At 41.4% G+C, this 20337-nt stretch overlaps 1 protein-coding gene across 3 annotated transcripts; it reads right to left on the minus strand.

Annotated features, from left to right (window-relative positions):
* Positions 1 to 167: 167 nt before the first annotated feature.
* Positions 168 to 15111, minus strand: marchf7 (membrane-associated ring finger (C3HC4) 7). Of its 3 annotated transcripts, none has more exons than XM_039794294.1 (11): positions 14986 to 15111; positions 12516 to 12711; positions 10128 to 10274; positions 9800 to 9971; positions 7437 to 7613; positions 6117 to 7335; positions 5320 to 5489; positions 5134 to 5237; positions 3336 to 3440; positions 1267 to 1315; positions 168 to 872 (listed from the first exon to the last, which is right to left on the minus strand). In XM_039794294.1, the coding sequence occupies exons 2-11, from the start codon at positions 12702 to 12704 to the stop codon at positions 781 to 783; spliced, it is 2424 nt and encodes an 807-aa protein (XP_039650228.1). In that variant the 5' UTR covers positions 12705 to 12711; positions 14986 to 15111; the 3' UTR covers positions 168 to 780. The 3 variants fall into 3 exon arrangements, with proteins under 3 accessions (XP_039650228.1, XP_039650224.1, XP_039650227.1); XM_039794290.1 differs by having other exon boundaries at positions 10071 to 10274; XM_039794293.1 differs by lacking the exon at positions 14986 to 15111 and adding an exon at positions 14602 to 14896 and having other exon boundaries at positions 10071 to 10274.
* Between the last annotated feature and the right edge of the window lie 5226 nt (positions 15112 to 20337).

Here is a 20337-nt window from a genome sequence, read left to right on the forward strand (position 1 = left end):
TTGAGAAAGAATGGAGCAGAGATTCAACCATCAACTACAGTAAGCCCTGTCAGACAAGTCTGCATTATGCTAACAAGCAACACCTCTTGGTTAACTATATTGTGCCTGCAGTATAAGTAGAGAACATTAAATCAATATATAATAAAAGTTGACTTAAGAAAAAAAAAGCAGTTTGCATTTAATCTTTATTTCCAAAATTGAAAGCATGAAACTAGATTTGTACATACATAAAGCATTTCAAACACTGAAACAAAGAACGTGTGTTGATGGGGTTATGTTCTTTTTTTTTTTCCTTTTCTTTCTCAGTGGGAAAAGTCAGAGGAAACACCAAAAGGAATAATCACCACTTTGTATATTCTCTCCTAAAAGCATCCATCTTACCATCACACACAAGTACTAATCGACACTTACTGTCCTATGCTATTTCCAATTCCTGCCTTTTCATTCAAACATTAAAGCACTTGTGGTGTAACAGTTAAAAAGACTTGCATTTTTATTTAATTATAATTGAATAAAGTGCACTCTCATGAGGAAAAAAAAAAAAATGACCGTTGTGTCAACCAAAATATTTTTACGCACTAGTTCATTTCGAGTTTGCATATCTGCAAAAGCCACCTGCAACAAAGGCGAGACGCGTTGTGTGCACTGCCGTTCAATTTCTGATGAACGTGACGATGTCAAAAGCATGTGTGAAAACTGGGTGAGCTACCATATGGCATCGAGTGACCCACCTTCTTTTTATTTTTATTTTTTTACCCATAATCCACCCCTTTCACATAATTAGTACTCCTCTTCGAGATCATCGTCCAGGTCAGAAAAGTCAATAGATGGTCTGTTGTCTCGCGTGTCCTCGTCACCTTCCCCATGGGGAACTGCAATCCAGACACATCAAGTCAAAGTATGTAGCCACATAAATATAACCATACAAAAAAAACAAAAAGGGTGAACAATCTACATTATACTACAGCTTTTTATTTATTTATTTTAACACATTTTACTCATTTTTGCCAATAAAAAAAAAAAAAAAAGAAAAAGACAATTCTGAACAAGTTGTTTAAATCTTGGTTGTACAAAAGTGTAGTATAAGTGGTATATAATAGTAATATTAGTAATAATCAAACCACCCACCCACCTTACTTCCCACCCCACCCTCATCCAACCCTCTCTACTACAGCTTTAAATATGGCATTTACAGTTAAGAGCTTGCATATCAGGACTGCCTTTCAACAAACATAAGCATAGAAGAGAAGGATTGGGCAAACATACTTTCAAGATTGTCCATGTGTTCATGAAGAATTCTCACCAGGTTGAATAACTGGGTGAGAGAAGGAAGCAGTTTCTCTTTTTTAAGATTTATATTCGACCACAAATTCATCATTTAAAACATTTTCAAAATGGTGTGAATCACTACTGACTTGTGTTAATAGCGTCTACAGATCAATGTGTGAGAAGGCGGCGTGCAAACAAGTCCACGCTAACTAAACAGGACTAGGTTGAAACCTAGCATATGGCTGGACTATGTACTGTATGGTCAATTCTGGCCAAATTGTTGCAGGGATAGTCAGTGGTAGGGTCCATAATGTGAGTCATGGATATTAAATGTTAATCGACAGTTACGTTATTGTAACTCCAGATTCTACGAGTATAGGCATAGCCCTCTAAGAGCTGCCGCTATTGGGTTTATCCCTCGCGCATGCGCAGCCGCGATGATTTCTTTCGCGCCCTAGTGCCCTGCACGGTTACTGTATACTGTATATTACAGCTGTGAGACCAGAGATCTGCTCCCCATTTTTATTCAGCTTCGACTTTGAAGAACAGCGCTGTCCACCTGTGTACGTGTGATACTGCTTTAATATAATCCGACAATAATCATGCCATTTTCAACAATTTGTTGTTCTGGATTACTGATCTTAAAGTGCTCGTATTATGCTCATTTTCAGGTTCATAATTGTATTCAGAGGTTGTACCAGAATAGGTTTACGTGGTTTAATTTTCAGAAAAACACCATATTTTTGTCGTACTGCACATTGCTGCAGCTCCTCTTTTCACCCTGTGTGTTGAGCTCTCCGTTTTAGCTACTAGGGCTGCTCCCTCTTAGTCGATTAGTCGACTAATCCGTCGTTTTGGTCTTAGTCAACTTAGATTTCTTTAGTCGATTAGTCATGTTTTATGCTTTTTTTTTTTCCATGCTGAATGACTTATTTCCAAGAAACGTACGAGCACATCTCTGGTAAACACAAGAATTAAAGTGGTGCTTTTGCATGCCTCTTTGCGGAGAAACTCAGATTTACAGATCTGTCGATTAAATCAACTAATCGATTAGTCGATACAATTGAATGAGTTAGTATGTTAGTCGACTAAGAATTTCTTCAATGGAGCACAGCCCCATTAGCTACAGAGTGAGACATTGCACTTCTGTTCCATCTTTGTTGGGAGTCGCACATGCGCAGTAAGTACTACTAGCCAGTCAGAAGCAGCTAGGCGAGCATTATAACGTGTGTTACAAAGTGACGCACGTTCATCACGGAAGTAAAGGCTGGACTACAACAGAGCTGTTTGGAGCAGTTTGTGAACAGTGTTTTCTGTTGGAGATGGTAAGTCCCTTTGGGGTGGACTTTGGGCTTTTTCACTTTGTAAACCTATAACGTGCACAAAAAGATATATAACACAATAAAGGAAAGGGGGAAAGCCAAAAAACATAATATGAGCACTTTAAGTGTGTTAAGTGTGTAATTGTGTTTTTTTATTTTTTTTTCCTCTCAACACACCAGAAGTTACGCCCCATGACAATTATAAACACGCCCACAGCCTCAAATGTTGGTTCTTGAAGTGGCGGTGTGTTTATTCATGGGCAGACTGAAACCTGCCAGGCACGTTAACGACTACCTGACCACTTTACTACGACTACTCTTTAATAGCTCGTCTGCTCCGACCGCTAACACCTGACAACCGGGCATCGAGGAAGCGCATCAGCCGATTGATCGCGGAGGCAGAGACGTTACCAGCGGAAGCACTGCCGCGCCTATTCCTTACGAAAGAGCTACGGCCAACGGGGAAACTCGACCGACTAACGGGGTGACGTCATTACTCCCTTCGACCAATGGCGTGACTCGATCGCTCAGGGACAGACCTTGGGCGTTTATAGGGCTGGCTCCCGCTTTGCTGCGGTTCAGCCAAAAAGATACCAGGAACCACTGTACCCTGTAATGAAGTCTATCGACAGCAACAACACGCACATGGCACTTTCAGACGATGTTGAAAAAGACTGATGTAATTCGAAAAACTGTAGAGCTGAATTAGTACTGGAGCTCTAGTAAGTGCGAGTGTGTTCTCACCCCAGCTGCATCGACGGCGCCGAGGACATCGGAGAACCTCTGCTCACAGAAATGCAGCAGCACCACCAGATAGAGACCGCTGCTGATGAACTCATCGTACTCGGACTGGGAAGCAAGAAAAAAAAAAAAAACACCTTTTCGGTAAACTGCACAGGTTCCATCCAGAACATATACAGTACAATAAACACCGGGGGTGTCAAACTCATTTTACTTCACGGGCCACATACCCCGAATTTGATCTCAAGTGGGCCAGACCAGTAAACTACTCCAGAAAGATCAGAAACTTGATCTTTCCGCAGAGTTTCTCGTCGGCTTGATGTTGGAAAACGCCAAGTCGCTTCTGCTACGACAGCTAGGACTGGGCATCATTTAAAAATTACGATTCCAGTGGAATCGTTTATTTATTGGAATCGTTTGGAGGATTTGGTTTCAAATCTGATCATGGGTTCCAAATTTAAAATGCGCTTGTTGTGTTGCAGCCGTGGAGCACAGTATGCGGGCGCTCTAGTGGGGCTTTATTTTACGTTGGAAAAAAGCCCGGTAAAACTGCAACCCACCACTGAATCAAAATAAAACTTTCCTCTTATTTGTGAAATAAGCACGTGTCCCGTTTCAACTCCGCCACCCTCAAAGAATCGGAATCGATAAGAACCGGAATCGAAAGCAAGAATCGCAACTGGACTTGTTCAAATCCAAACGATGCCCAACCCTAACAACAGCGTTCTAAGGCCATTGTAGGAGAAAAAAAAAAATTTATGTTACAGACCTGGGAGAGAGGAGTAATATTTCAAGAAAAACAAAAAAACTCAAAAAAAAAACTGGTAAATTTGGAATTGGAATTAATTACTTCTCTGCAATTTTCACCGGAGGGCTGGTTCTGGCCCACGGGCCGTATGTTTGACACCCCAGCAGTAGATGGTTGACAAAATAAAAGAATAACCCAACATGTGTGCAGCCACCAAGAGCTTCCACAACAGTTTGAGAGCCGCATGGCATAGATTCTAAAAGTCTCTGGAACGCCATAGCATACGATTCCCATCACACTCCAACCATTCACTGAGCACTGGCGCCCTGCACGGAACCTTCTGCGTTTGCTCCCCACTCATTCATTTAGGGGGTTTCCCCTTTCAGTTGTCAACAATCTGTTTATATGTAAACTGGTACTAGAGCTGGGCAATATATCGATATTATATCAAAATCGTGATATGAGACTAGATATCCTCTTAGATTTTGGATATCGTAATATGGCATAAGTGTTGTCTTTTCCTGGTTTTAAAAGGCTGCATCACAGTAAAGTGATGTCATTTCCTGACCTTACCAGGCTGTTGTAGCTGTTCTATTATTTGCCTTTACCCACTTAGTCATTACATCCACATTACAGATGATTATTTATCAAAACTCATTGTGTAAATATTTGGTGAAAGCACCATTAGTCAACATTACAATATCGTTGCCGTATCGATAGAGGTATTTGGTCAAAGATATCGTGATATCTGATTTTCTCCATATCGCCCAGCCCTACTGGTACTTTGACATGATGTTAGTCTAGCAAACAAACACGTCGTCAACATCGGCCCAGGATTCCATGCTTCATTTATTACCGGCTGTCAGAAAGGGGCTTGCGGTTGTTTCCAATTTGTTATAGACAAAAAGAAAAAAAGACTAAGATAAATTCAGTTTTAGTTTCATTTAGCAGGGTTTTTTTTTGGCTGCTATTAAATTAATTAGGAATGTATCGGGTGCTGTACATTTTGAAATTCAATTCTCTAACTAAAAAGGAAGTTAAATGGTGACTCACTTGCACATGTGTCCTGTATAACTCCTGGATGTCAAAGTTGTCTATGTTCAAACGCAGCTTCTCCTTGCAGAGCTCACATGTTGCGATGGCCTCAAGGTTTGTGCCTAAAAAGAAAAACACATATTGCCTCGGTTGACAAGACGAGGTTTTGGTGAAAGCCGTAGCCAAGCAATAATATATATTTACCTGAGCCAATTTTGGAGCGGAGCCACCTCTTGATGCAGTCCTGGTGGACATATTGCAGACTGCCTGTACAGCGGCAAGGCTGAATCAGGGGGTTGGCGGCAGATTCCTCCCCCATCTGGCAGATTCGGCACAGATCGCCTTCTTCCTCGTCAGAATCCTCCAGCAGCAGTCTATAGCAGTAAAGGAGGATATTTAGTTCTACTGTTGATACAGTAACTCTTCTTTACATCTCTTGTTTCATATATAAAAAACCTGACTGCAGAGGGTGGTTGTTCTTGTTCAAGTGGGTTTGTTTGTTCTGATGTTGAAAATGAAAAAAATGTAAAATTTATCTTACAAAAAAAATAAAAGTAGTACTTTTAGTTAGTACTGTACTAACTAAATTAAACTTTAAAACACAGTTTTCGGTCTTAGAGAAGGAAACACAAGAAGTTCAGTACTGATGTAGCATCAGCCCAAGATGTGTTCAGCCTAGCTGAAGAATGTTACCCGTTATCTGACAAACTGAAGAGATTTGGAGTCAGTAAGGCTGGCACAACAGCCACTTTTGGTCCACCTTACTTAATAAAGTCACATGAGGCTACGATTCAAAAGAAAACAAAAGTCATATGTATTTGTAAGACCAATTCCCCCTGCAACTTTAATGTAAGATTATTTTTCAAAAATTGTAAATTACAAAAGACAAAGTTAAGAATGAAGCATTCTATTGTAGGATTTTGCTACGATGTGATGTACATTTGTATTAAAAAAAAAAAAAAAAAAAAAAAAAGGTACAGCCTGAGATCAAAATCCATTACCTCTCCTTAATCTTGCGCAGCTTCTCTTGATCCACACTGGAAACGGGTTTCTCCTTGTGGCCATCCAGCTGGCTCTCAACCCCACCCAACGCACCCATAGAAACCGAAATGTTTTCAAATACTCCGACGCGGCGACGCGGCGAAAATTCAACCGAGGCATCTTCGAGTTCAGGTAACGTTTCATCCTCGAGTCTCCACGGACGACCTGTGCCAAAGGGCTCTAAACCAACCGCTCCTTCATCTTCTTCTTCTTCTTCTTCTTCTTCTTCCTCCTCCTCCTCCTCCTCCTCCTCCTCTTCTTCTTCTTCTTCTTCATCTTCCTGCGTTGCTTTATGCTCAGTGTCATCCCACCTTCTCAGTAAATGTTGTGGACGGCTGTAGCCTTCTTCTAAGCCTGCAGACGACTGCGCGTTCTCGTCCCGAGCATGTCTTCTGAGGCGAGAGAGCAGGGGGGGGCAGCGGCCACGGAGGGAGGAGGAAAGCCAGGAGTAGCCTCCGCCTCCTCCGCTGCTGCTGCTGCTTGTGGTGGTGGTGGGGGTATTACTTCTGCCGACGCCAGGCTCTCTCGACAACGCCGTTCTGGACTGAGCCAGGCCAATACGACAGCCATCGTTGTTTTCCTGGATAGGGGCGAGGTCGGCTCTACGATTCCGGAGGCTACCCGGCGTGGCCTCTGATCCTCTCGTGTCAGGCTCCACGCTGGACATCCTGGCTCCCTCGTCACTGTCCACAGACTCCCCACCAGTTGACGGACTGTCATCATCGAGGGAGCGAGCGCTGGAGGAGCCGCTAGAAGAGTCTTGGCTGGAGCGCCGCGAAAAGAGACGGGACAAAAGGCGGCGAGTGGAGCTGCGGCCCTCTGTCTCTCCGCCTTCCGGGGCTGGCCTCGAAGGGAGCGCGACCTCTGGCCTGGGCAGGGGAGTGGCGTACCTGGAGGTGTGCGAGGAGTAAGAGGAGGAGAGACCTAAAGAGGAGTGAGGGTTTCTCGTTTGTTCCTGAGATGAGTGGAGGGTGGATGAGCCGTTCAAGAAACGCGATGGGGTTCTGCTGCTGAAGTCGCGCACCGGAGGAGAAGATCGGTGGGAGGTGGAAGATGAGAGGTGGCGATTTAGGGAGCTTTCTCTAGCAGTGGAGGAGGAGGAAGAAAAGGAGGGAGAGTAGGCACTCTCTTTAGGCCGAGCGCCCTGTGCATATGTGGACGTCACCCTGTCTGTCGGATCTGAAATGAGGGGAAGAGTAGTTTGTGCGAGATTGGCTTACAGTATATATATATGTAACAATACATTTGCATAGGTTGTGTACATCGCAAAATATGCCTACACAATGAGGAAGCCAATCCAGGTGTACTCCTCCTTCTGTCTCCCAAACCTGAGAGACTGGGCTGGTTCTTTGTCTCTAGCTCTCTCCTGGACAACAGCGGCTTCGAGGAGGAAGATGACGGCGACCGTGAAAGTAAACGGCATGAGCTCCACGATGAATCATAAGTGTCACCTGTACCTGTTAAGGAAAAGAAGTGGAAAGCCGTTTAGAGGCTTGCTGGGTTCATTTTCCAAGTCAGTTGAACATTGTTGGAATTAGCACATTTACACCTAGTAATTGCCAGGTGTAGCGGTTATGTAGCTAACTGGACCAACTGGCAGCGCTTACCGTCAGCTTGCTAATATAGAAGCTGTGTAGAGTGAACGAGTAAAAGAAAGGTAACGGGATGGTCTTGACACACACTCGACAAAATGCTGTTCAATAACCATGTAACCTTACAATGTAAGTTTTTAAAATTCCATTTCACAAAATCAACAGTATATAACTCAAATTACAAAACGTTATTCGAATAATATTAGACGGAATGACTAAATGACTGAGGTTAGCATTTGGTTACGCGTCTCCCAAGCAACAGCCACCATTAGCCAAGCACTTGAGTTCAAAGCCAGTTTCAATATTGTTGTTGTTTTAATTATATATATATATATATATATATATATATATATATATATATATATATATATATATAATTTTCCCTAAATGCCCTAAAAGAATCATATTTTGCTTATCATGGTGACTAACGTGAGCCAATATTAATTAACCACCCATGTTACCACAGCTTTGTTGACAAGCGCACGGCTTGTTAATTCTTATTCCAATCAGCTCTACTTTGAGCACCTGGACTGAAGCCAAATCAGACTACCCGACAAGACTACCGAATACCCAGTATTTTCTGTGAATTTACTATGAATAATCGTAGGCTCATTATGTAATTTGAGTTTCGGGCATTTCAACTCATCTGTTTTAGCTTCTACTGCTAATGAGCCAACAACACGTTGGTAAAAAGCCCATCATATTTTGGAGACGCCTCAGCCGTCCACTGAAGGAGAGTTAACTAAATAATACACGTCAGAACAACAGGATCAAGGCTCACTGGGCCACAAGCAAACCCATTGTTTTCCTTCGGTACAGCGCGCCTGACATGCGCTTCTTTCTTGGGCCTCGCGTTGCGTTTTTTTCCTCGCGGCTTGTTAGAAGCGCAATAGTTAAAATATCATTATCTTTCCAGCGAATGTCAATGTCATACTTGGCCCAGGCAAATCAAATCAAGCAAGACCTGGGCTTTGCTACTTTACCACTTCTTTCCTGTCTTGATGGCGGTAGACAAGCATCTAGATTCCTGTCTGTTAGCATATAAGCAACACTGTTTATAAGTTACAGTAAAAACTATAAAATAACACCATATGAATTGCTGGGGTTGGACTACATTGATTTTACTGACTCTGACTGTAAATGACAACCATTAACACTTTAATTAGCCTGTGTATTCTCTCTCTCTCTCTCTCTCTCTCTCTCTCTCTCTCTCTCTCTCTCTCTCTCTCTCTCTCTCTCTCTCTCTCTCTCTTTTTCTCTCTCTCTTTCTTTTTCTCTCTCTCTCTCTCTCTCTCTCTCTCTCTCTCTCTCTTTTTTTTTTTTTTTTTTTTTTTTTTTTTTTTTTTTTTTTTTTTTTTTTTTTTTTTTTTTTTTTTTTTTTTTTTTTTTTTTTTTTTTTTTTTTTTCTAGTAATAAATCTAACGAGCGCCTTTGATGATCCGGCTTTGAAATTCAGGAGGAGCCAGACCCATGGGACACGTTCGTCCAATCAGCTGCCGGGTTTTCCTTTTTTGGGCGACAATACAGATTAGCGCCGCCTGCTGTTATGGAGACGTATTACGTCTCGCGCAGAATGTACACTCGAGTCGGCGTCGCTTCGGTGTGTTCCGAGGCACTTTTTTTGACCAACTCGGGGAGACTGATCAGTCCGACTGCCTTTAGGGTAGTCTCGCATTGCCAGACCCTCCTCCAAAGCAAACTGAAGGAGGGTCTGGCTGCTCCACATAGCATTCGGGGATGGGAGGAAAACATGCTCTGGTTTAATGGAATTTCTTTAAACCAATCAGAATCATCATGGGTGGTGCTAAACTCCGTACAGAGCCGCTGCAAAATAGTCTTGCGAGAGAAAACTCAGATTGGACAGAGAGTCTAGCTAGCTGTCTCAATTTACCATGCAGAGATCTGAGGAGCAGTCAACAAACGGAAAATACATGCATCTGGCGTAATTTCCTGCAGCACCGGAGCAATCCCGGAAGTGGAACGCAAAGGATATGGACTAGCCTTAGGGTAACAGTTTTTCTTAGGACCTCCACAGGTCTGGTATTATGTACCTCTGCCACTGCTAAGCCCAGTACTGGAATAAGTGGATCCTGTAACTGAGGTGCCTGCCGTTCTTGGGTACAGTCCTCTGTTGCTGTATGACAGTTTGGCTCTTTTAGAATCACCATCATCACTGGCACTCAACAAACCAGAGCGCGTCCCCAACCTCCCTTCAGAATCAGTCTGGGAAAATGAAGGCAGACATTAAAAACTGAATATATTTCAATGACATCATTCAGCCATATTCCTTGAAACTAAAATGTTTAAAGTTTTAGAAAATACCTTCGACCAAGACTGCATTTTGCATGCTACAGACAAATGACAGTACAGCTTCAGTACCAGTTTGCTCCTGCTGCTGAGGGAGGATTCAGCCCACGGGCGATCATAAGATCTGCTGGACGATGTCAGAGAAGAGGGCAACTTCCAGCTGGGCGAGCGGCTGTCGGAGCTGCTGTAGTCTCTGGACGAGCTCAGGAGACGAGAGCTCTTCAAAAGGAGACAAGGTAAAACAAGTAGCATTAGTTAGTACTCACACACAGGGCCAAATAAGTAATACAAAAATTTGTAAATGTTTCCTGTGTTTTAGTAGTGGGACAATCACACAATCAATAGTGGTGCAGGCGCCCCATTTTGTTTGCATCTTGTGAACTTAGAAAACTAACATATTCAGAAGATTGGCTTTGGAAATGTTCTATAAGGAAGGATATGCATTCAACAAGTTGGTGTGTTTTGGCAAGAAACACCCAGTGTGAACATACTGTAACTGTAAGAAACCTCCAAAGGAACATGTATGCACACAAGTTGCTTTCTTGTTAAGTAATACCCCTTACCCACTTGCCAAAAACCGACTTATACCCACTAACATGTGGTTGTAGTGGGAGAAGTTACAATGTGCATTCACTCCCAGGAGAGGCACGTGTATTTAATCAACTCCAGCTCCAATCGGTAGTTACGGAAACAGGACATCTGGATGAACACGCTAATTTTCAGCCCTTTTCTGGTGCAATGCTGTGACGCGGGTCGACTTTGTCACAAATTCTGTCCGTCTCCGTCCAAGCTGCGCTCAAACATCAAATTAGTCAGCATATATCAATCTTCATTAGTCGGCCTCCATGCTGCATTCTACTGTACTACTACTACTACTACTACCACTACTACTACTACATGTACTAACCCCACGTTGTAAGAGTAGCATGTCTCTTTTGGAGAATAGAAGAGCCAGTATGTTGTGTGTGTGTGTGTGTGTGTGTGTGTGTGTGTGTGGTGGAGCAAGTGAGAGAGCACCTGTGAATGCAGAGCAATTGGTCTGAGCGGAGGAGTTTATTAGCCAAGATATCAAGTGAATGCACAGCAGAGTTTGCAGTTTGTGCACTGTATTGGAAAGCCTATCGGTGTTTAAAAAAAAAAAAAAAAAAAAATTATATATATATATATATATATATATATATATATATATATATATATATATATATATATATATATATATATATATATATATATATATATATATATATATATATATATATATATATATGCTAATTTGAGTGGGAAAAGGGTATAATACAGATTTGTCTTTCAATGCATACTATCTTAAGAGAATAACTTAAATTGGTGCTCATCTCAGTATGCCCATAAAAAAAATAAAATAAAACCATGGTGAGCGTTTTTTTGCGTCACCTAGCTTGGACTCTTCTGGAAAGAACAGGAACTAGACAGGGCCCAGGCCAACAGTAACACTATCTTGACAAGCAGCAGGACTGAAATACGCTCGTGTGCCAAGGAATCTAGGCTGTCCTATAAAAAGACCTCCAAAGTGTCCGCTGTTGAACAAATGATATATGTAGTTAGCTACTGTACCATGCTCCTAAGGGAACCTGTAAGAAAGGAGCTTACTTGAACACCCTCTCTCTGGAATACACTATAAAAGGTAGATGACTAAAGCCCCAATAGAAACACAGATACAGCAGGATGATGTCAACTTGGGCCCAATAAGTGCAGTTGTTGTTAATGTCGCTCTTGACTGTTTATCCAACTTAAACCAACACTATTTTAGCTGACATTGTCACCTTTGTGACCTTTGCATACCAAGCTGAACTAAATAAAAGCTGGTGTTCATCTACAATGACAGCTAAACACCTACCCAAAAAAAACTCAAGCATATGAACTGAATCTAATGCGAAACTAGAAACACCATATACAGAACACCAAGACTATACAGTAAACCAAAACAAGGGAGTGGTGTAGTACGTGTGTGTGTGTGTGTGTGTGTGTGTGTGTGTGTGTGTGTGTGTGTGTGTGTGTGTGTGTGCGTGTATGTATAGCGTTTCCTCTATGTTGATGTTGTAGTGGCGGCCCACCATGACAAATCACCACGGTTATCAGAAAAAGGGCTTTACAGAAAGTGATTGCCTTTTAAATTATCCTGCCGACATAATGCACCCCCCACACGGCAATTTAACAACAAGTAGAACTATTCAGAGGTTATTGGGCCCGTCCAGTTTAACTCCACATACTGTAGTGTTGATGTAGTTTATCGTCAAAGCGTTCACTTTCTTCCGAGTCGACTATTAAACGAACAGCTCCACCAAAAACGTCATTGCGGTGGATCCGTTCTAAGTGTAGGTTGTTCAGACAGACCTGCCCCCACTGCTAAAGAAACATCCTAAAAAGGAAACACTGATAGATTGTCTGTCTGTCTGTCTGTCTGTCTGTGTGTCTTAAGCCTACCTGGTGGTCCAGGTCGGCTTTGTAAGCTGATGACGCCCTCGGGAAGCGGTCAGTATTCAGCACCGTATCCCTACTGTACAACCTACTAGAGCCCAGTGATGAGGAGGAGACTGTTGGACTGGTTGTGTACGAAGACCTTGAGCTGCTGGGCAGACAAAAAGGCAGTCTGCGAGACCTGGAGTCCATCATGGATTGCCTGTTGCGATGTGAAGATGAGAAATCCAAAGATATTATTGCACGATAGTTGAGATGAGCTAGCAGGAAGCAGAAAGAACTTGCTCACAAATGCATCTTTTATTCCCCATCCAATGATGAAATAGGGCATGAAGTTAACACCTTACAGCACAGACTTTTAAAAAGGGCCTGCAACCTCTCAATCTTTCTAGCAATAACGCTTGTGTGAGCAGGTCAGATTTGTTGATGGAGCGCACGTGACTGTATGTCTGCAAACACTCAAATTTGACACCGTTCTCCTTCCTGGACTTGGTATCAGTGCCTATCTTTGGGACTATGAACTCTGTTACAGGAACATGACACGTCCATGGAGCAAGCAGTAGCACGCTGAGCTGTGTATCTGAACTAGCTAGGTGCTCTAGAGCAGTTATGAGACACTGGGATCATTTATTATTAAGCTGCATTACTAAATCCAACACTTAGAACAAGGTCAAGTAAATTGTTATATTCTCTTTTTTTATTTTTATTTGAGTAACCTTAAGTGCTACTGCTGTATTAGCTAAAAGCCAAACATAAGGTGGTGCAGTATGAGTTACGCCCTGGTAGTGATATGGCTCTATGGACATTAGCTACAGCAGCTGTGGTCAAAGATAGCTTAGCAAGCCAGCAGCCTGTCAGACTGATATGATCAGCAGTAAAAAAAAAAAAAGGCCCAAAAAAAAACCACAACACAGAACTTAAAACCTTTTAGAATACAAGATATTTAGGGAAACATAAATGTTTTATCATTAAACAAAACTTAGTATTCTAGGAAGAAATAACCCACAACAATTTATATATATATATATATATATAAAAAAACTTGTGTTGGTGTGGTTAACTACCAGTTAGAGAAATAGTCCCATTTGCTGCTTCCATTAATTTATGTAACAAGCTGCAGGTGTCCTGTCTCCTGGGAAACAAACACCCTGCAATGAATCCTACCTTCACAAAGCTTTTAATGTGCAGTTTATGTTCCAACTGTTTCAGAGAGGTGTTAGTTTGACTTTAAGGGTCAAAATCACGAAGGCCCTGGTTTGTGGTGCTGTTGAATTGCGTTGCCTCATACAGAAACCGGTTTCTAACATTTTGTCCAATCCATTTCCACACAATTCAACAGCACCACAAGCCACAGCCTTGGTCACAATGACCATAGCGTTGAAACAACGTATAGCTAACATTAAAAAGGATTTATTACAGAACTGGTTGTTTTTCCTCTTATCCCTTGCTGCTGCAAGGGATAAGACAGTGTGACAGGGACAGTGTGACGTTCTCCATGTGGGATTAATAAAAAGGATTTTGAATCTTAAATCCTAATAGATTGCAGTAGTTTTAACTAGGTTTAATTAAGTTAGTCAAAAATAATGGCAACTGAGCAAATGGCCATGCATCAATATCCCTATCAATTAGTAACCATACCTTTTAAAAAAAAAAAAAAGTCTCAGACAGCTTAGTCATTGATTGACATTAAGTAAAAACATGTTAACGTCTTGTGTTTTCGTTGTGAGCCAACATTACCCTGCCTGCCTTGTCTTCAACTAGTCTGCGTTAAGTTAGCTAGCCGACTATCGAAAGTTGAATAACGTTTAAATGGTAACATTAGCTAGCACTAGCTAATCTAACCCTAGCGTTATTTCTGTTAACGCTTCCTGCTCGAAACGTTCACGTCACTGTTTATTATAGATATTTGAATTGTTATAGATTTGATTGCTATACATATTTGATTGTTATAGATATTCGTTATAGATATTTGATTGTTATCCGATTGCCTTACGCACGACAAGTAACGTTACCGTTAGCTAAACGTTCGGTTAGCTACAAACTAACGTAGCTACGTTAGCTAATAAAGAAAAAGAAGCAGTTTAACACTTGCCTCACTTGTCGCTGATCAGATGTGCTAACAGGGTGGTTCTGTTGTTTTTCGGCAGAGCTGTTTGCTACAGCGCATAGATATATACCTATGGCTACAGCGGCTGAAAACTCACTTAGCTATAAGCTAGCTAGCTAGCTGGTTGGCTTGTCATTTATCTATGGCTACAGCGGCTGAAAACTCACTTAGCTATAAGCTAGCTAGCTAGCTAGCTGGTTAGCTTGTCATTTGTACGCTGGCGTTAAGAAGCCTCGATATTTTTGCGAAATCAGTGGCGCTACATTTAACGTTGACCGATGTTTGTTTGAAACAACCAGTTTCAGTACTAGGTGTCAATTTATTTAAACTACATTTCTAACACTGCTGTCAGCATTTAAACATCCTCACCTTTGATTTCAATCTTCCTTGCTATGGCTAGCACAACAGAAGCGATGGCGTCTGTGTTGACTGCTGTTGACGCACTGACCCGAAGGGAGTGATGTTATGGAAAGCCAACCAGTTCAAATATGCGGAATTGCACACATGTTAACGCGTAGACAACACGAACAAGCGTCGGAGCTTGTCGAGTATCCAGGATGTTTTCCGCGAAGCAGTATTGTAAACTTGTATTGTTTGTAGACAAATGGCGTCATTGATGGCGTCTAACACAGTGATAAATTATTTCCCTGAATAAAGTCTCCCCTCTACATCATTTTACACAAGCAAATCCACTGCCCTCTGCCCGATTAAACCACTGCCAATCCAGTTTTAGAACACTAATATTGCCACTCATGGCGTTATTATGAAACAATTATTTACCAAAGGATTGATTACACACATTTGATGCATTACTCAGAAAATAGACACTATACGTCATAAATGGATTACATCAAAATTGATTTCTTTTTTTTCATTGATGACAATCATTATTCCCAACATTTATTGGCACAAAATACAGTAGGCCCACAGATGGTTGAGATTATCTGTAATATATCTGCCTGTTTTACAATCTTTGACCAACAGGTGGTTTTGTGTAAAATATACAATTTTGCAAACCAATTTACTGGAACTTCAAGTTTGTTTAGATTCGAATATTGTTTCAGGTTCTTTATTATCCTTATGTACAGTTTTTTTTAACTAGGCCCACTAAATTAATGCAACCCGAGAAGAATAGACAGATTTATGGCAATGATAAAATCAAATTTCATACCTCACACCGATTTTGAAGCCTCAAATATAGTCAAATAGCGTTCTCATGTGGCTTAGATAAATCAATCAGGATTAATTGATTTATTCCACCACCAACTCCAATGCTGACACACTTCATATGTTTTTTACACAAATACAAGCCCATACATGGCTCTACAATACAACATTTGGGCTCTGGAATAACCTGACTACACCTAACATGATTTTATTTTATCAGTGGGAGTCTGCTTCTTTCTCAAAATATGTCACATGTACACAATGTTTCAAATTTCCTTTGTCACTTCTGTATTCATAACATGGTTTTAGGTACTCTACACAGGCAGGCTGCTGCTTTATGAAGATCTCTGTGTACAATCCTAAAGTTGAAGTCCCTGGAGCAAATATTTGTTACTGAATTTTAAACTATTAAAACAAAACAAGTGAAAAAAAAACTTGAGAGTAGTGTCTGTGTACAAAGATTGGGTGATCTACAAAAAATGTGGAATGAGGCATGCAAAAAGACAACGAGTCAGCATTATTACTGTATGAGATGTGCCAGTGTATAGTGGAAAGTATTATACTGTATGTGCCATGGATTGTTAGATATCAACACTGCAAGTTTGTGTCAGTGAGTATGGGATATTGGCAAACACTGCTTCTGAAGCAGCCCAAAACAGACAGTGAATCCAGCTGGAAATTAAATAAACAATTTGGGGTTTAAAGTCTGGAATTCAACTTGTGAATAAAGCAGATATACAGTAAACTATACAACATTGTGAGATGCCATACTTTCTTAGACTATTGTCCGATGACATAGAATACTATTTGAGGATGCAGTTCCCCTCCAGAAATGTTGATTTAGTCATTTCATTTGATAAATGTAGCAGTTCAGCCTGTAGTCTGTTTGAGTTTCATTTTTCATTTTTTATCATATTACAGGCAGTATATTTGGAACAATAAACAACCTAGGCTAAAATACTCTACCCTGCAACGTACTACAAACACGGGAGGCTTGGCCCTCCCCAACCTTAAAGTGTATCACAGAGCCTTTCAGCTATGGGCCCTCAGAGTGTGGATGGACCCCTCATCTCAGTTCCATTTAGAGAAATAGAGCAAAACCTCACTGGAAGTCTAAGACTGCAAGACCTTGCCTTTGCAGGTGTGTGTCCAAAAAAGTGTATGCTAGCCTATTGGCTGGCCCTATTAGGATGGCTTCCTGTGAAATCTAGGATTGAATTTAAAATCCTCCTCCTGACCTACAAAGCTCTAAATGGTCAAGCACCATCATACCTAGAAGAGCTCTTAGTACCTTATTGTCCTAGTAGAGCACTACGCTCCCAGAATGCAGAGCTACTTGTGGTTCCTAGAGTCTCTAATGGCGCTTTTCCATTATATGGTACCTGCTCGACTCGCCTTGACTCTACTCGACTCTACTCGCCTTGACGCGCTGTGCGTCCGTTTTCCATTGCAGATTTTAGTACCGCCTCAGCGTGGCTGGTCGTCATAGCGTGGGCGTAGCTTAGTAGCGTTGCTTTTCCCCGACTCATTTCCTGGTTCTCCGTCTCCGTAAACAACATGATATCAAAGAGATAGTTAACGTTTACTGCTCCAGATTTCCCACCGTGGTCAGAAAGAACAGGGGAGACACTTTGTTTCTCTCACATATATATGACTCTATAGTCGCTACTCACTACGGAGATAATCGCCGTCACTCTCTCACTTCTCCCTCGCTCACCAGCTCCCCACACACACACATCACACATGCACACACCAGCGCACAAGTATAAACATCAGGCCACTTGTATGCTACGGAGAAAGCTCTGTGTGGAGCCTCCGGCAGCAAAAAAACACCGCTGGCTAAACTATTTAAAAATGCCGTCTCTCGCTAGCAATGCAATGACCAGTGACGATTCTTTCCGACCAGTCAGCAGCCTGCAGGTTTTCACGTCACCTTTTCGGCTCGCCTCAGCTCGCTTGGAACCTCGACTGAGGTGGTACTAAAAAGCAGGTACCAGGTACTTTTTTTCGTAATGGAAAACCAAAAAAGGCGAGTAGAGTCGAGGCGAGTCGAGCAGGTACCATGTAATGGAAAAGCGCCATAAAAGTAGACTGGGGGCCAGAGCCTTCAGCTATCAGGCTCCGCTCCTGTGGAACCAGCTCCCAATTTGGGTTCGAGGGGCAGACACCATCACCACATTTAAGAGTAAACTGAAAACCCTCCTCTTTAATAAAGCTTATAGTTAGGGAGTGAGGAGTTGCAGCGTCCGCCTAACCCGGCCCATCTGCTCCTCTTCATAGTCATCAGTTTTATTTATTATATAATCAATAATATAGCGAGAGTAGAGGGAGGCAGGCCATGTACCAGCCCGATCCGGTTGGGGAGAGTTCTAGCCCGACCAGGCACCTCTCTTTAACCTGCCTCTCTTAGTTATGCTATTATAATTCTAGACTGCCGGGGAAGTTCCTTCCATCCTATGACACACTGAGCTGCTCTCTCATCTCTGTTTCCACTTGTTTCCTTTTGTATGCATCCTGTCCCAGAAATGCTTGCTACTAACCTAGCTCTGGGGAGTTTACTCCCCAGAGTCCTTATGTTTCTTCTTCTGCAATTCCCGGCCGCGTCCTGCTGCGTCCGCCGCATCCACCCATGCTCTGCAGCGCCACGTTACATCCCGCAACGCCCTGCTGTGATGTTCATATGCACAGAGTAGTCAGGATCCGGTATAGGAGACTGCACTACTCAGTATGACACGATGTGCCCTGCTATGACATGAACTTCCACGATGACCTTCGAAGTCACTGTTCCATTATCTTTAATGTGACTATTATTTGCCACTGTTCATCACACCCCCAACCAGCCCCGTCAGACACCGCCTACCAAGAGTCTGGGTCTGCCGAGGTTTCTTCCTAAAAGGGAGTTTTTCCTTGCCACTGTCGCAATAGCCACTGCTAATGCTTGCTCTTGAGGGAATTACTGTAATTGTTGGGGTTTTGGAATTTATAGAGTGTGGTCTAGACCTACTCTATCTGTAAAGTGTCTCGAGATAACTCTCTTATGATTTGATACTATAAATAAAATTGAATTGAATTGAATTATTATCACCAACACATTGACCAACTTTAAACAGGTGGAGGAGCAACTACACTACACCAATAAGTGGCATTTGAATACCCCAATATGGCACAATGCACACTTAATGTCTGATAACAAACCCTTTGCTTGTAAGCAGTGGAGTGACAGAGGTATTTATACTTTAGACCAGCTATTCAATGAGAAAGGTATGTTGAGTTTTGAAGACGTGAGAGCTAGTTTTGAGGTCCACAGGATATCTTTCTACCTTTGTCTTCGCTTAAGATCAGCCCTAAAATGTTATGGAGTGCCATGGGGGAACAGTCTTGAGGTGCACCCAGTCATTTAATGGTTTGTTGAGTTTCCTGTGAGAGGATTAGTGTCCAAGATTTATTCTAAACTGATGCAAGTATCCATTGGAGAACTCCCAATAGTAAAGAAATGGGAGCGAGAGCTGAGCCATGAGGGGAACACAATTAATTGGGAGACAGTTTGGGACATTTTCCACTGTTCCAAGAACCCAAACCGCCAGTATATCCACTTCAACATATGTTGCATATAAAAGAAAACAATAAAAAGTTGATCTAAAAAATATATATATATTACAGGCAGTGGTGTGAAGTAACTAAGTACATTTACTCAAGTACTGCGCTTAAATTTATTTTATTTACATTTGATGCTAATTAATACTCCTTCTTGACAACATTTCAAAGGGAACTATTGTACTTTTTACTTGATTTGGAAACTAGTTATAGTTACTTTGCTAATTTAGATTTACATACAAAAAAAGATTTAACAAAATATATGAACGAATGAAATATATAGCCATGTTACAGAACAAACTATCCAACAGTGTATCAAATCAAAAACAACTCAATTAATAACATTAACATGCTGTTTAAATATCTGCAACAGTAATAAAACTCCAATATAATAATATTATAACATTCCGTAAGGGGTCAATCTGCAATTATGAATAATAAGCACTTTTACTTTTGATATTTAAATAGGCTACATGTTGATAACACTTCTGATTATCATGATTATGGCAAACTAGCTTGACAAACCTCACACTTCCTAATGTGATGAGCAGCAAAGACATGGATGTAGAAAAATGAACCTAGTATATGACTGTCAATTTAGTACAATGACAGTAGAGAAGATGTAGCAATTAATGTGATGAAGGAATATATTAGCCATCGCAAAATGGGAAGAGAGACAAATGGACAAATGTTTATATTTTTATCTGCCATAATTTATTCACACATTAAAATGTTGATCAATGAATCTGTTAAAACATCTAAATTGTAGCAGTTTTAAATTGAATGTATTGGCTTGAAAGTTAATGCAATTCAAGTTTCAAATATCTTCATCTTTTATATACAATATCTCTCTCTCACACACACACACCCACACATCACTCATTGGATTTTGACTAAACTGGGTCATGTGATGCATCTTACGTGCATCATGGCATTTTGACATTTTCAAAATTACTGCCT

This window comes from Perca fluviatilis, chromosome 3, assembly GCF_010015445.1.
Source record: "Perca fluviatilis chromosome 3, GENO_Pfluv_1.0, whole genome shotgun sequence".
In the NCBI taxonomy this organism is placed as follows: Eukaryota; Metazoa; Chordata; class Actinopteri; order Perciformes; family Percidae; genus Perca; species Perca fluviatilis.